The sequence below is a fragment of the Venturia canescens genome, chromosome 11 (assembly GCF_019457755.1).
Source record: "Venturia canescens isolate UGA chromosome 11, ASM1945775v1, whole genome shotgun sequence".
Classification (NCBI taxonomy): domain Eukaryota; kingdom Metazoa; phylum Arthropoda; class Insecta; order Hymenoptera; family Ichneumonidae; genus Venturia; species Venturia canescens.
Genome location: NC_057431.1, coordinates 11241915 through 11255250, shown reverse-complemented (window position 1 = coordinate 11255250; position 13336 = coordinate 11241915). Strand labels below are relative to the sequence as shown.

Here is a 13336-nt window from a genome sequence, read left to right as displayed (position 1 = left end):
TCCAACTTTGCACAATACAATTTTTTAGACAAAAAGCTTAAGGCAGTATTAAACTTCTGGCGGAATATGCCGATGATTCACCCTCTCGAAATTGAGATATTTATTGAAGTTGAAGTTCGCAATTTTTTTAAATATTTTAACCTGCCATTTTGAACAATTTATATCTCGATTACCAGACGGTAGGGGAGACCGGGTACGGTTGTGACGATTTTCGTTCGATCGCCCATAGTTCTGTCATTATGCTAGTAAGCTTAACGAAAAGCCTATTGTTTAAGGTAATGTGTACATTGGTATACTTATACAAATTACAATTATTTCTCTAAATAGGATGGTTAGCTCATACGAGCGAGTTAGAAAAAAAGAAAAATTGTCACAACGACCACATCTCAAGGACGGTTGTGACACGTTAAAAAATATACTTGAATATGGTTTGAAATCACTTTATTTTCAAGCAATATGTAATGTAATACAACGTAACGAAATAAAACTTTTCCTAACCCCTACTCGCTGCTAGATAATCATGAGTTTTTATAAAGTCCAAAGATTTTTTCCATAGCCTGTTGTGATCTCATGCTCACTGCTGCGATATTTATTTTCGAGGTATTCAAAAGAAAAACACTTTGATGCATTCGAATATTCTGACGCGAAGAGCGACTCCTGGATGAATTTATTTACTGAGCAATCTATTCAAGATCGCAATAAATTTTCTATGTACGCTAAACAGTTTTTTTATGAGTCATTCATAATCTGGAAATTTGTCTGTGGATGGGATGAAAGCTCATGATGATTCGTTATCTGGTTCGATCAAGGGAATGAATTGGAGTAAAATCGGTTATTTCACAGCCTCAACAGCACCTTTTAGACGAGAAACAAAAAGCGGGGTGAAGTCGATTATCCTTACAAGTTCGTTGTACAAATACTCAAACAGAGCATCAATTAAAAATCCCAGAAATTCATTTTATGAAAATTTTGAAGCGTTTTTTTTCGTTATCAGATTGTTTCCGATGATGAATTGACTTTTTTAAGAAGATAATTGCATCCGTCGTTCTCTTGGATCTTTTATTCATTGTAGTTTTGTTTTTTTTCCATTAATAGTATTAATTTCTGATGGCCTTTGTCGATTTTGTACGGGCTGACTCCTCTAGAAGCATTTTATAAAAACGTAATTTATTTTTAAAATTCATTTTCGTTCGCTCACGATCTCTTTTGCATTGATTATCCTAAGAATCTTTAAGATTAAAATCGAAAATAAGTTCAAGGTCGTCGAAGGAATTGCAAGATCTGTAGGTCCGGCTGGTGGCTCGTCCCATCGTAGCCGTGACAAATTGAAAGTGAATGATACCGTCAAAGGTCTTTATATTGAAATTGTGATTTATAAAATTACGAGGGGGAATTGGAATCAATGAGTCTACGCAACGAATTTATTCATTTCAGAGAATTCTTTTATTTCATCGTGCACTCAATGCACCAGCAAACAATTGTGTGCGTTTTCACAGCATCACATAGCAATTAGATTTGGTGTACATTCTGGTCAAATCTTTTGGGCTCATACAAATGGGTACAATATATTAGCACAAAAGAAAAAGATTATATCCAGAGGCCATCATCGCAATCTCCCAGTTCCAACAGACTTTCAAAAACCTGTAAATGAAATGAAATTTTGATTTAAAATGAACAAAAAAAAAGTAGAAAACTAGTAAAGCGGGAAAATGTCAAAGGACTGAAATTGACGAGAGACACTTGGGACACTAACCTCAATTTGATCTTCTCGTGAAATCATAAATAAAGATGGGGTTAGATATTGAGAGCTTCCACCGACCACAATGGGGCCAAAAACGTAGGCGAGACGATGAAAAATGCCGCTAGGTCCTTCCTGAATAATTTCTTGCAAATGTTCGAGAAGATAATTGAGAGTGTCGCGATTAAACCGTGGAAGGCTTCGCATAGCATCACAAAGTGCTTCGTGCTTTTTTTTTGAATCAAGGATGCGAGATGCTTCGACAAAATCATCCCGAACTTCATCGGTAATGAGTGCATCGCTCAAAGAAGTCAAAAATAGTTTCAAAGTCAAGGTAACTGTTTCTGTATCGATGTTGCTCAAATCCGGTACTATTTTATCTCCAAGGTACTCTTTAACCAATCGTTTGGCTTCGATAATGTCGCCGTTTTTTCTGTACAAGAATCTCTTCTCCACACCACGGGTTTCAACTTGGTATATACATTCCATTACCAGAGATGGTACGTATGGTGGTTTATCCGGCACATAATCAGCGAGGGTTCCCTGTAACAATATTTTTTCGTCATGAATTCTCGTAATGGCTAAAAGAATTTTCAAAAATTGTGGATTTTCGTTCGGGTCACGAAACGCGTTGATTGGTAGTTGATTGGTGTTGATGGTTGAAGGTTGTTAATCAATCCAGATCAGTCGAGCCTGAATCTACCTTCCAAGTATCGTATTTTTAATATTTATTATTTTTAGTTTTGAATTTTCGCGCTGGGATTAGGTGCTTACGCTCGATCCAAAATTGAAAGGAGCCCTAAGGATTCCCTTCTAAAATTCCTTGAGTCCAGGAATGATTTTCCCTGCTTGGATCGATAAGATTGATGTTATGGATATTGAGGTAGAATTTAAGTAACGTTGATTTGTTTGTACATAGAAACAGCGGCGATTTTTTCGAAGAATTTGTCGGAAGAATTTTGTTTATTTAGCATTTAGCATCACGTGGTGCTAAAGACCGAGCTCTTATTGAGTTCCAATGAGATTGGAAAAAATAATCATTCTGAAATATGAGAGACAAAAAAGTGAGTGTGCTTTAGACCACACAACTGAAATAAAACTTTTTTCGCAACGTATACATATAAATGGGTCATTCCACCAATTATGGAATTAATTTGTGCCGAAGGGTTTGAATTATGCATAATGGTCATTGCTTTTCAAAAGTACGTGTCACTGTGAGCTTTCATGATTTTTTTCAAATTTTTCTGTCGAGCCGTTTCTAAGTTATAAAGGTTTGAAAATTTGCAATTGTTAACTTTGTGTGTTGGAAATATCGAATCCCTGAATTATTTGTTGGAACACTAAACGTAGTAATTTTTATATGAAAAATCTCAGCTTTTTGATAAAAATATTTTAAATATTCTCAGGGATTAGAAAAAAACCCGAAAAAGCAATTAAAATTTTAGAATCGCTTTTTCTCCTAATCTACCGTTTTTTAAATGTTTTAAAATATTTTTTTAGAAAAGTTCACACTTTTTTTTACAAAGGAACAATGCTATTTTATTTTGAGATTCTTAAAAAATCAACCATAAAAGAATTAAGTTGAAAGATACGTTATGAACTATCGGTGTGTGCTCTACTGCCGCAACGCTTGTCACTTCATGTATAGGTTGAAATTCAAAGATCTCGACATATAACGTTATATTCAGTGGTTGTGTACTTGAATATGTATATAAAAAACGCCACGATTTTAAGATTTTCATTAAAGAAAATATTTTTTTTACTATTTTTATTATTTCGTCGTTGGTTTTCATATCGTTCGTGTAAAGCTACTGAACTCAAAACTCATACACGTTTTACTCAGATGTATATATTTCATGAATTGGCATAATGAGAAAAAGAGAGAAAGAAAAATATACGCGCCAAAGTTCTATCACTTGCTTCTATCAATGTTCCTATAAAGCTGGCTAACTCACTAAACTGCGTAAATGAGAGAAAGTGATAAAGAAAATATGCGTGCGCATCGCGCTCTTTCTCTCTCTTGCTTCTACAATGCTACGAGGTCAGGACTCAAGACTAAAATGTAAGAGTGGGGATGATGGGCCCACACTGTGTATTAGGTATTTCTATCTCTACAAACGTATATCCCCCTCCCTCTCAAATATCGCTCGCCTCGCCCAATCACACGAGCCCATGGCGATGAGGGTGAGAGAGAACGAAAATGTACGTGCGCATGCGCAATCAGACTTTTCGTAGCACTACCGTTACACGCTTCCGTAACATTTTCACCAGTTTAGCCCCCAAAACCCACCAAGTGAATGAAACTAGCATTGAATCCCAAAGAGTTCGGTTAAAATCTGTTCATTGACGCTCGAACCTAATGGACCGAAATGGATTAACAGGAATGGGATCTGTGTCTACAATTTATACAAAAAATAATTACCCTTTTTGGATTTGTTAGTGGCACGCATGGAACTGGAAGCGAAACTTTGCAGGCAGTGTGGACTATTTTATGACATCCACCACATTCGAATACCTCCTTACCAGGTTGTATGCTGCAAAAAAAAAATTGTACACACGATTGACAATGAATTACCGAATATCGCGTTGTCCATGGTATAGCAAAAGACTGAATTCCGTCCTTATAATACGTACTTATGATGACACACAGCACATTTGTTGTCGAATATTTTCCATTGAAATCTATGTTCTCGCAGGCCCGAACTCGAGCTCGATGACTCTCCAGAATATGACGTAGATGCCATCATGTCCATGTTTGAAGCAGAAGACTGAAAAATAATAGTTCATTTGCACATTGTTGTGTCGAAAATTATCACGCATGTTTTGATCAAGTAAACAATATGAAAAGTTTAAACGTCTCAATATTTGGAATCCCTCCTAAGGTATGTATGGCACCGCTGATTTGGGAATGTTATTTTTTTTGCTTTACCGATGAGAAGAAAAAATATGAAATATATGAAATAACGAGGGCTGTTGTTTTGACAGATATGAGACGACTAGTTGAAGTAATCAATGAAAACTCAACGTTATTTCTTTAGATGATCTGTGATCACCGCAACGGTCTCAAAAACAGTTTGATCTGAGAAATTTGTTTGTAAAAAGAGCAACTCGATGATTCAACATTAACAGTTGAAGAAATGTAGAAATTATAAAAAATTTTGTTTACTTTTGAAATATTAAAATTGTCTTTACTTTTTTTTGTAAATTCCAAAAGATTACAAATTTTGCAATTGCAAATTTTTTTGTCGGAAAATTTTTACGGTTTTCGTCTTTACTGCAGTTTGTTTCCCAAGAGCGTTCCATACGTTTGCTTCACCGTTGTGAAGAAAAAAAAATAGAATATATGATGAGCACTGTTGTTTTGACAGATTTATATTCGAAATCGTTTTTAGGGGACTTACTTCTACTTAATCGTGGGTATACTATTTTACTGTTTCACGTATCGTGAAGATGATTTATCTTCATTAATCCAACTAATTGATTGAACTCTATCCCTCAATAAATAATGTGAGACTTTCTAAAACATGTGTGAACTTTGATGGTTCATATTAATCCACGAAAATTATCAGAAAAATGACAGCGAGCTTGATTATTACTTACCCGAAGGAATGACGGATAATCAGTTGTAATTGTGAAGAAATGGAAGACCAGTTGAACAAATTTGAAACTGAAAATCTACTGGTCCGATGCGCTAAGTTTTTGGAGTCGATGTAGACTGAAAGGAGAAAAAATCGATTGACAATGTAGTAGCGGATAGAGACGAGGGAAGAGGGAGCAGATAAACGTGACAAAAAATTCAAAGTGCCACTCAAAAATGAGCTAATGAATTTCGCGGAATAATAACAAAAGTCGTGTGTATTGTTAGGAAACGATAATTCCATGATACGTGCCGTTTTCCATCGTTAAATTTTTCTTTTCTATAGTTTCCTCAAGTTTCGTGAACATTGTTTTCAAATAGAACTTGTGACAATGACTTTTCCAATTGTTAATAGGTTCCACATTACAGTTTTTTTGATAATCATTTTCGTACGAAATGATATACACAATCCTCATATGTCACGTCTCGTACTTATTTTTTCTAACGATCTTCCAACTTTTAGAAGATTGAGTAACTCGTATTACCTCATGCCGTTATCACAAAAAAACAGTTTTTGAATCGCAATTGACTCCCTACTTGTTATTCAATAATAGAAATTTCTGGATGGTTTTGTACAACTCAATATAAAGAACGAGTCCTTAAAAAGTTTTCTCATCGGGTAACCGAATTTATGACGTAAAAAAGTTTTCCCACAGGAGCTGAATCTCAGCAAAAAATGGTCCTACCGAATTTTTAAAAACGCATAAAAATTTGCAAATTTTTTTTCTCACACTTTTTCTCAAAATTGCGCAGAATATGTAGCTCTACATCTTTTTCGCCATAAGATCTTGAAACTAATAACTTGAAGGTTCAAAATGCGTTTTTTTAGACCTCGATACGACCATTTTTCACTGGAATACAACGTTTTGAAAAATCACTAAAAATTCGGAAAAATTTGTTGACCCTTTAATTTTTTTCCTTAGTGTAGTATGGAGGACCTTATTATTTGATCTGTTTATTGAATACTAATATACAATAGCTTCGGAAAGTAGGAAAAAAAAATTGATACATAAACCAGATTTAAAAAATCCAAATTTCTCTAATGATGCGGAAAAATTGATATTTGAATCTAAGTTCATGCTTACAGATAGCTGCGGCTTTGCGTAGATTTTTTTTTTTTTATTATTTGGAACCGTTTTGGGGGGCAGCACGATCAATTTTTTTTTACCGATATCAAGGGCCACCCTAATATATATATACATATACAGTAGGGTGGTCGTTATTTGGGGTCAAAATTTACTTTGCCCTCCCCCCCCTCTAAATCGGTTCGAAATGCATAGAAAGTAAAGTTGTAATTTTTTTAGATTTTTAAAACAATGCTTAACCCTCGACCACGGGGGTTGAAGTTTTCCGTTTAAAATGCATGGGGTTTTCCTGCGTTTGTGGTCACAGTTTTATTGTGGGCCTAAATATTTTTGGGAAATCTTGAAATTTTCAAAAATTACTCCACAAGCATGTTGCTACACGGAAAAAATTACTAACCCATTAATGCGCAAAACGACAGTTTTGGACACACAATTTCAAGTACGCAGTTTTGATTGAGGAACAAAAAAAAAATTCTTCAAAATCTGATATAGTGAGTTTTTGAGGATGCTCTTTCAGAATCCGGCATTTATTCTGTAAAATTATCTCAAAATCTTTATTATTTTCGCGTTTTTAATTAAAAAGTCAAGAATTTTTTACCTGTTTTTCTTTCAAATCGATTTTCGTCATTGTTGCTGCACTTAAATAACCATATTATTGGCAACAAAGGTGTCCTCGATGTCTGATCTTTTCAGAACACAGGTTATATTCAGAACACTTTCTGAATATCTGAGCTATCACTCTTCACCGTCAGCATCCGCGTTGCCCAGTGTGCAATTACGTCGTGGAGGTTGCTGATCTGATTTTATTCACCATTTGGCCGTAAGGAGGGCCGTTTGTTTTTTTAACGCTTGTTGCTGCTCGATCTAGCACATTTCTTGTTAAAAATAACCTCCATTGCTCCGAATGCACAGATTGAGCCTAAGTCAGAAATTAATCATTTCCATTGTCAACGATATGTTCGGGAATTTGAATTCTGACTAGATCCCGAAGTGCCTCTAGTATTCAATGCCGATGCCATTATGTCAGCGTTTGAAGTGAAATCTACCTAAACGCACATTCGTTTGTGCATGTTCCCAATTAAGGACCCAGGATCGAACGTCTAAACTTCCGAAAATTCAGTTTTTTTGCTTTACTGCTGGAAAGAACACTTCTTCCAGAACGATTTTTTGCAAGCACTTCGGTTCTAACTGATTTCACTCGTCAAGATCAAGTAAAATCAAGTCAACCAATCAGGGTCAGATAAAAATCAATGAAAACTCTCGGTTTTGACCAATTCGATTGATACCTTCACTCCAAATCGACCGCGACCTCTGGTCACATATTAATATTCTTAATCGTTTTCGATGAATTCGATATAATTAGGAAATAATTTATCACTGTTGAATGATGATTTAATAGTGATAAATTATTGATAGCGATTGAATAGTGATAAAAAAAAATAATAAAAAATTGTGTAAATCATTATTTAAACAATTTTTTTTCATGTCACGTCCGGTATTCATTTATTCTAACAATGTTCTACAGAACAATGAACAACATTGTTTTAACAGATTTCACGGAAAATACGAAACTTGATGGGTGAAACTTTTAAACGAGTGAAAAACTTGATTTAACGTATGCTGTTGTGACAAAAGTATTGTTTTCAAAACGCACTTATCAAAGTGACACATGATTCCCCGTTTGCTGTTGAAAAAGAAAAAATTCTGCGATCCAGTCCAATCGGAATCGGATTTGTTCTCCAGGTAAGCGAATTTATGGAATAAAAAAGTTTTCCTAGAAGGAGCATTAGGAACATACATTGGAGCATTGAAAGACATCGAGACAGTTTATTTTTGAAACAATGCAGTTTGAAAAAAAAAAATCCTCAGGCGACAAAAAACGTGATAATTTGCAGCCACCAAGTTTCTCATCGAAACAATTGTATTGTGGTATATTCACGAACAGTCAAAACAGTCGTTATCACAAGTTCAACTTGAAAAGTCTTTTCGAGGAACTTTAGGCATTGATATAAGAATGCATACAAAGCAACTGCATTCGGCACGTGGCACAAAACTATTGATTATACTAATAATAGACATGACTCTCGTTATCGTTCCGCGAAATCCCATCGCCTGTTTATAAGGGGCAGATTTTATTTTTTGTCACGTTTTCCGGTCCCCTTCTTTGTTATATCCGCCCGTGACAAAATAGTATATCATTTTGGAGTCCCAATTCGTCGCGATTTGACCTCATCTTCGGTAAGTCCTTCATCCAAATAAAAATCAAGTCCGTTACAACTTTTTGATCAATTTTCTAGATATTAATCCTCGATGTTCGTCGCTCACTGTTCGTATCGATATTGTTATTCGGTTGTCTCTTTAGAAATCTCTTGAAAAATCTCTTTAGAATTTTTACATATTTTTTTTATCACCGGGTTTTTAAAAATATAACTGCCGAATATCACTTATTAATCCTTAAGTTGATCTTTTTATTAAGAAATTTCTCAGATCAAACTTTTTCGGAACGGCAATATCGTGCCAGGCATGGTCTGAAGAAAAAACGCTGAGTTTTCCTTGATTATACTTTAACAGACATGCACGAAAATTTGTATCAAACTAATGTACTTACAGATCATTATTTTCAATCTTCTACTTCAAACGCTGACATAATGCCACCCATATTGGATTCTAGAAAGCCATTGAGGGTAATTATTTTTTTTTTCTACGAATTCTACATGCACATTCTTTGCCTTATGCAGTCGTGTCAAATTTCCTTGATCACATTTCTATTCCTTTTATCGAAAATAATGTAAAATAACAACAATGAAGGCTTGCGAGTCATATCGATAGTTCGAGAAACCATTGCAAAACTTTGGAAGCGCTTGAAAATCGGCATAAAATGTACGATAAAAAAATCAATTTCTTTTTGTTTTTTTATAAATCATTAGTGTACACCCAAAAAATATATTCAAAATTTTGTTTATTTTTTGTATTCGTGTAATCGTTATATTCGCCACGAAATTCAATAGGAACGAATTTTAGTTTGATTTTTTGAAACTTAACGCTACGTATGCCATATATTTACCTCAAACTTTGACAAGCTGCACGCGGATTTGAAACAATAAAACAGAGCTATCAAAAAACTCTTCACGAATCCCATGCTCTGGAGCTTGGGAACTGGGAAAAGCGTAGAAACCGAATCAATTTTCATTTTCATTTTTTCAATTTTTCATATTCTAGGAAAAACAGATGAATAATGAAATTCATTCGAAATCTCTTCTTTTTTCTCATATTTTTTTTCACACTATCACGATCACCCAGGTAGTTTTCATTTTATAAGCAGAAAACTAAAAAAAAAAAGCAGCGATTTTTTGCATAAAATTTATAATAACAAAGCCATAAATATATAAGAAACTCGATACATAAACATGTCACTATATCGTATAAAACTATTATCGAAACAATGGCGCAGCTGGTTTCCTTTCAACACTTTTTACATGAAAAAATCTCTGTAGCTTGGCCGGTAGCACGTCCAAATATCGCAGTCAAAATATCATCATACGACAAAATATCACACGTCAAAAAAACACGCACGAAAAATCTCACACGACCCAAAATAACTGTGACGAAATATCACATCGATAGTACATCAAGGCTAATTACGAATATATCACGAATTAATCGAAGCTCAATATTGCGTAATGAGAGAATGCCTTGTATATACTTTGTCTATTATCTTCATCTTACTATAGATATGTAGATAATCGTGATTGTAGTTTAGTATCAATCGCACCTTCTTCTATTATACCGCTCCAATATCTAAAGTCACAAAAAGGATAGCCGCTTTATATCTACGAGAGCTATTAGCATGAAAATAAAAATGCATGTACTTGGCACTGTAATAAGGACAAAAACAATTCTTGCAGTACTTATATTCGAACTACATCGGTAATATACAGTCCCTGTGATATTTTGTTGTGCGCATGCGTGTGATTTTTTGTCAATGACGTGATATATTTTGACCGTGTGATATTTTGTCGTGTGATTTACAGTCATGGAACCAGCTTGGCCTCTACCTACATTTCGTAACCAGAGTAAAATCCCACAATTTCTTACAATATTGAATCATTTATGGAAGAATATCGTTACAGGGAAATATTGCTGATTATGTGACGGAACAACTACCCTATGTACCGTCTTTGATAATTGCATGTGTAAAGGAGATAGAATCACGTAGTCGCGAGAGGATGACCTTGTACAGACATCACGGCGATCTCACAATAGCCAGAGGTTTCCTAAAAAATTATCTCCATTCCAAAAAAGTACCGAACTTGAGAAGCGTCGATGTACAAACGATTGGATCCATTCTGAAATTGTTTTTGGCTTCATTGAGTGAACCACTCATCACGGATAAACTTCGGGATAAATTCGTTGACGCAGCTCTTATAGCCAATGAAACAGAGAGGGATGCAGCACTTAGCAAAGCGTTAATTTTCCTTCCGTATCCAAATCTTCATACTCTCAGTTATCTTATCCATCATTTACGGTTCATTAGCAAACTCTCGAGAACAAACAACTACGCCCGTCTCGCCGTCGTTTTTGGGCCCATAGTGGTCGGTGGAAGCTCTCGATATCTCACTCCACATTTATTCATAATTGAACGAGAAGATCAAGATCAGGTCCGTGTGTCATCATTTCCAGTCCTAAGGAATTTTATTCATGGCTCTACAAATTTTTATCGAATTTATTTTATTCGTAGGTTATCGAAAGTTTGTTGGAAATTGATGATTATTATAACGACTTTCTTCCTTACAGTTCTCAGGTAACAAGTGTTCCGGCCGAAAGACTTGAGCAAACTTTTTACAATACCTTAATAATAATTTAACAATATTTGAACACAATTAAAGTTTTGTAGCTTGCTAATTGGACGAAAATTTGGGCTCCCAAATTACTTATTCATAACACCCAAATTAATTTATTCATTCGTCCTGCAGTTTTAATGAACAAAGTCTATTTGAAGTACGTTTCTCGATACGGTATTCACTAGATATTTTAAAAAAGAATAAAAAAAAGCGTAATTTTTATTGCGTAAAGTTCTATCACTGTCATCGAGTGCGCAATTATTCATGTCACGAAACGATTCTCATTTGGCGCTTTTACTCGAATCAAGGAAAATCTTGATTATTTATTTATGTATATATTTAAGAGTAAAAAATATTTGAAAACTTCAATACACCACTTTTTGGAAGGATGATCATCGCGAATTCACATGAAATGCATTATTCGCGGTTTATTATTTCGTCTTTCAACGGGTTTGGAGAATGTCTTAATACATGCACAACGCTGCGATGATGAAATTATTCTCCAGTTTCAAACTTAAACTTCTTCTCCTTCCAGAACTCATGAATGCAGCAGTAGCTGGTGAAGGGATATGACACCATCGTAGTCTTCTCCGACAAGAAGAAAATTTGATCTAAATAAAGATAAAAAAAAACTAATATTCATTGTTAATTCTGAATAATATTTCAACGATAATCCAATTTTTTCGGCATATCATTCTGAGATTTAATATTTATTTAGCGTCCTCACTTCGGTGTCGACTATTCATGTTGAATAAGGACATGATATTTTATCGCCAACATTTTTTGTAATTTCGCTCCGCCTCTATGAAAAATGTGCTGCAGTTCGTGATATTGAGAGTGAAATAATTTTTAAGTGTATGAAATGTCTCAGAAAAGATTTATCTCCCATTTTTGTAATGTCAAATGATTTTCAAATAAACAATGCGCACTACCATAAATCACTGGCTAAGAATTATTTCCGAAATCGAACGAATTTCATACTCCGATGAGTAATTTATTCTTTGAACACTATTTATCAGAAAATATCAATCAATTGTTGAACGTTCTGAAAAACCCCACGTATAAAACTTCGAGGGAATGATGATAATCGTTTGCAGGAAAATTGCGTTGAAACATTTTCTTGGAGGTTAAAATCAACGTTAAAATGAAAACGAATATATTGCATGGAAGTTTTAAAGTGCTAAAGCAATGAAGAAAAATCAGAAGCCGAAAAGCGAAAGGCCAAGTTAACGATGGATGAAATAATTCGCTTGAAAATAAATTTGCAGTTTAAAACGTATGAAAGAATATAAAATACCGTGGAAAAATTTTCACAATAAATACGTAAAAGGGATTTTTTTTAATTTGGTTTTTGAGCATTCACAATTCGACTCTTCAGTCGCGATGCATACGCGGACCTGTGAAATAATATATATAGCGAATCGTCAGCTCTCATATCATTGACAGAAGAATTTTTAGATAACGAATGACAGTTTTTACGCTTCAGTGGGAAGACTCCTTTATATTCCATAAATTCGCCTACCTGGAGAACAAATCTGGACTCGATTTGACTGGATCTCGGAGTTTTTTCTGTTGCAACAACAGCAAACGGAGAATCATGAGTCACTTTGATAAGTGCGATTCGAAAGCAATGTTCTTGTCACGACAGAAGTTTTTCACTTTTTTTTTAAAGTTTCGCCCACCGAGTTTCATATTTTCCGTGAAAGCTGAGTCATTGTTACAACAAATGAATACAGGACGTGACACGAAATACTTGTGTAAATCATTTCGTACGAAACAATTGTTACAAAAAACTGTATTGCGAAACCCACTAACAGCTAAAAAGGTCGTTATCACGAGTTTTATTTGAAAACTCTCTTCACAATCACAAAACTTCAGTAAACCAAAAAAGCACAATCAAAATAATGGAAGCAAAATTTTCGTTTCCTAACAATAGACACGACTTTTGTTATTGTTTTGTGAAATTCAGTAGCCCATATTTTGAGTGGCACATTCCATTTTTTCTCGATCTTTTCCCTTCCTTTTTTGTTGTCCC

General features: G+C 34.6%; 2 protein-coding genes across 3 annotated transcripts; one reads left to right on the top strand and one right to left on the bottom strand.

Moving 5' to 3' along the window:
- Positions 1–1424: 1424 nt before the first annotated feature.
- LOC122418270 (rac GTPase-activating protein 1-like) lies at positions 1425–5490 on the bottom strand. 2 transcript variants are annotated; one of them, XM_043432402.1, is made up of 5 exons: positions 5339–5490; positions 4373–4506; positions 4161–4272; positions 1754–2281; positions 1425–1641 (listed from the first exon to the last, which is right to left on the bottom strand). In XM_043432402.1, exons 2-5 carry the CDS (start codon positions 4489–4491, stop codon positions 1588–1590), a joined length of 813 nt encoding a protein of 270 aa, XP_043288337.1. In that variant the 5' UTR covers positions 4492–4506; positions 5339–5490; the 3' UTR covers positions 1425–1587. The 2 variants fall into 2 exon arrangements, with proteins under 2 accessions (XP_043288337.1, XP_043288339.1); XM_043432404.1 differs by lacking the exon at positions 5339–5490 and adding an exon at positions 5140–5254.
- A 3114-nt stretch (positions 5491–8604) lies between these two features.
- On the top strand, positions 8605–12239 carry LOC122418230 (rac GTPase-activating protein 1-like). The gene is made up of 5 exons (XM_043432338.1): positions 8605–8698; positions 9071–9144; positions 10591–11118; positions 11199–11261; positions 11837–12239. Exons 2-5 carry the CDS (start codon positions 9109–9111, stop codon positions 11843–11845), a joined length of 636 nt encoding a protein of 211 aa, XP_043288273.1. The 5' UTR covers positions 8605–8698; positions 9071–9108; the 3' UTR covers positions 11846–12239.
- Positions 12240–13336: the final 1097 nt, after the last annotated feature.

Coding starts and splice junctions, on each gene's coding strand:
- LOC122418270 (XM_043432402.1), bottom strand. CDS start 4,491: ATGGACATGATGGCATCTACGTCATATTCTGGAGAGTCATCGAGCTCG. Junction 2,282..4,160: donor CACTAACAAATCCAAAAAGG/GTAATTATTTTT, acceptor ATATTGTTACAG/GGAACCCTCGCTGATTATGT. Junction 1,642..1,753: donor CACGAGAAGATCAAATTGAG/GTTAGTGTCCCA, acceptor TTTCATTTACAG/GTTTTTGAAAGTCTGTTGGA.
- LOC122418230 (XM_043432338.1), top strand. CDS start 9,109: ATGCCACCCATATTGGATTCTAGAAAGCCATTGAGG. Junction 9,145..10,590: donor ATTCTAGAAAGCCATTGAGG/GTAATTATTTTT, acceptor ATATCGTTACAG/GGAAATATTGCTGATTATGT. Junction 11,119..11,198: donor AACGAGAAGATCAAGATCAG/GTCCGTGTGTCA, acceptor TTTTATTCGTAG/GTTATCGAAAGTTTGTTGGA.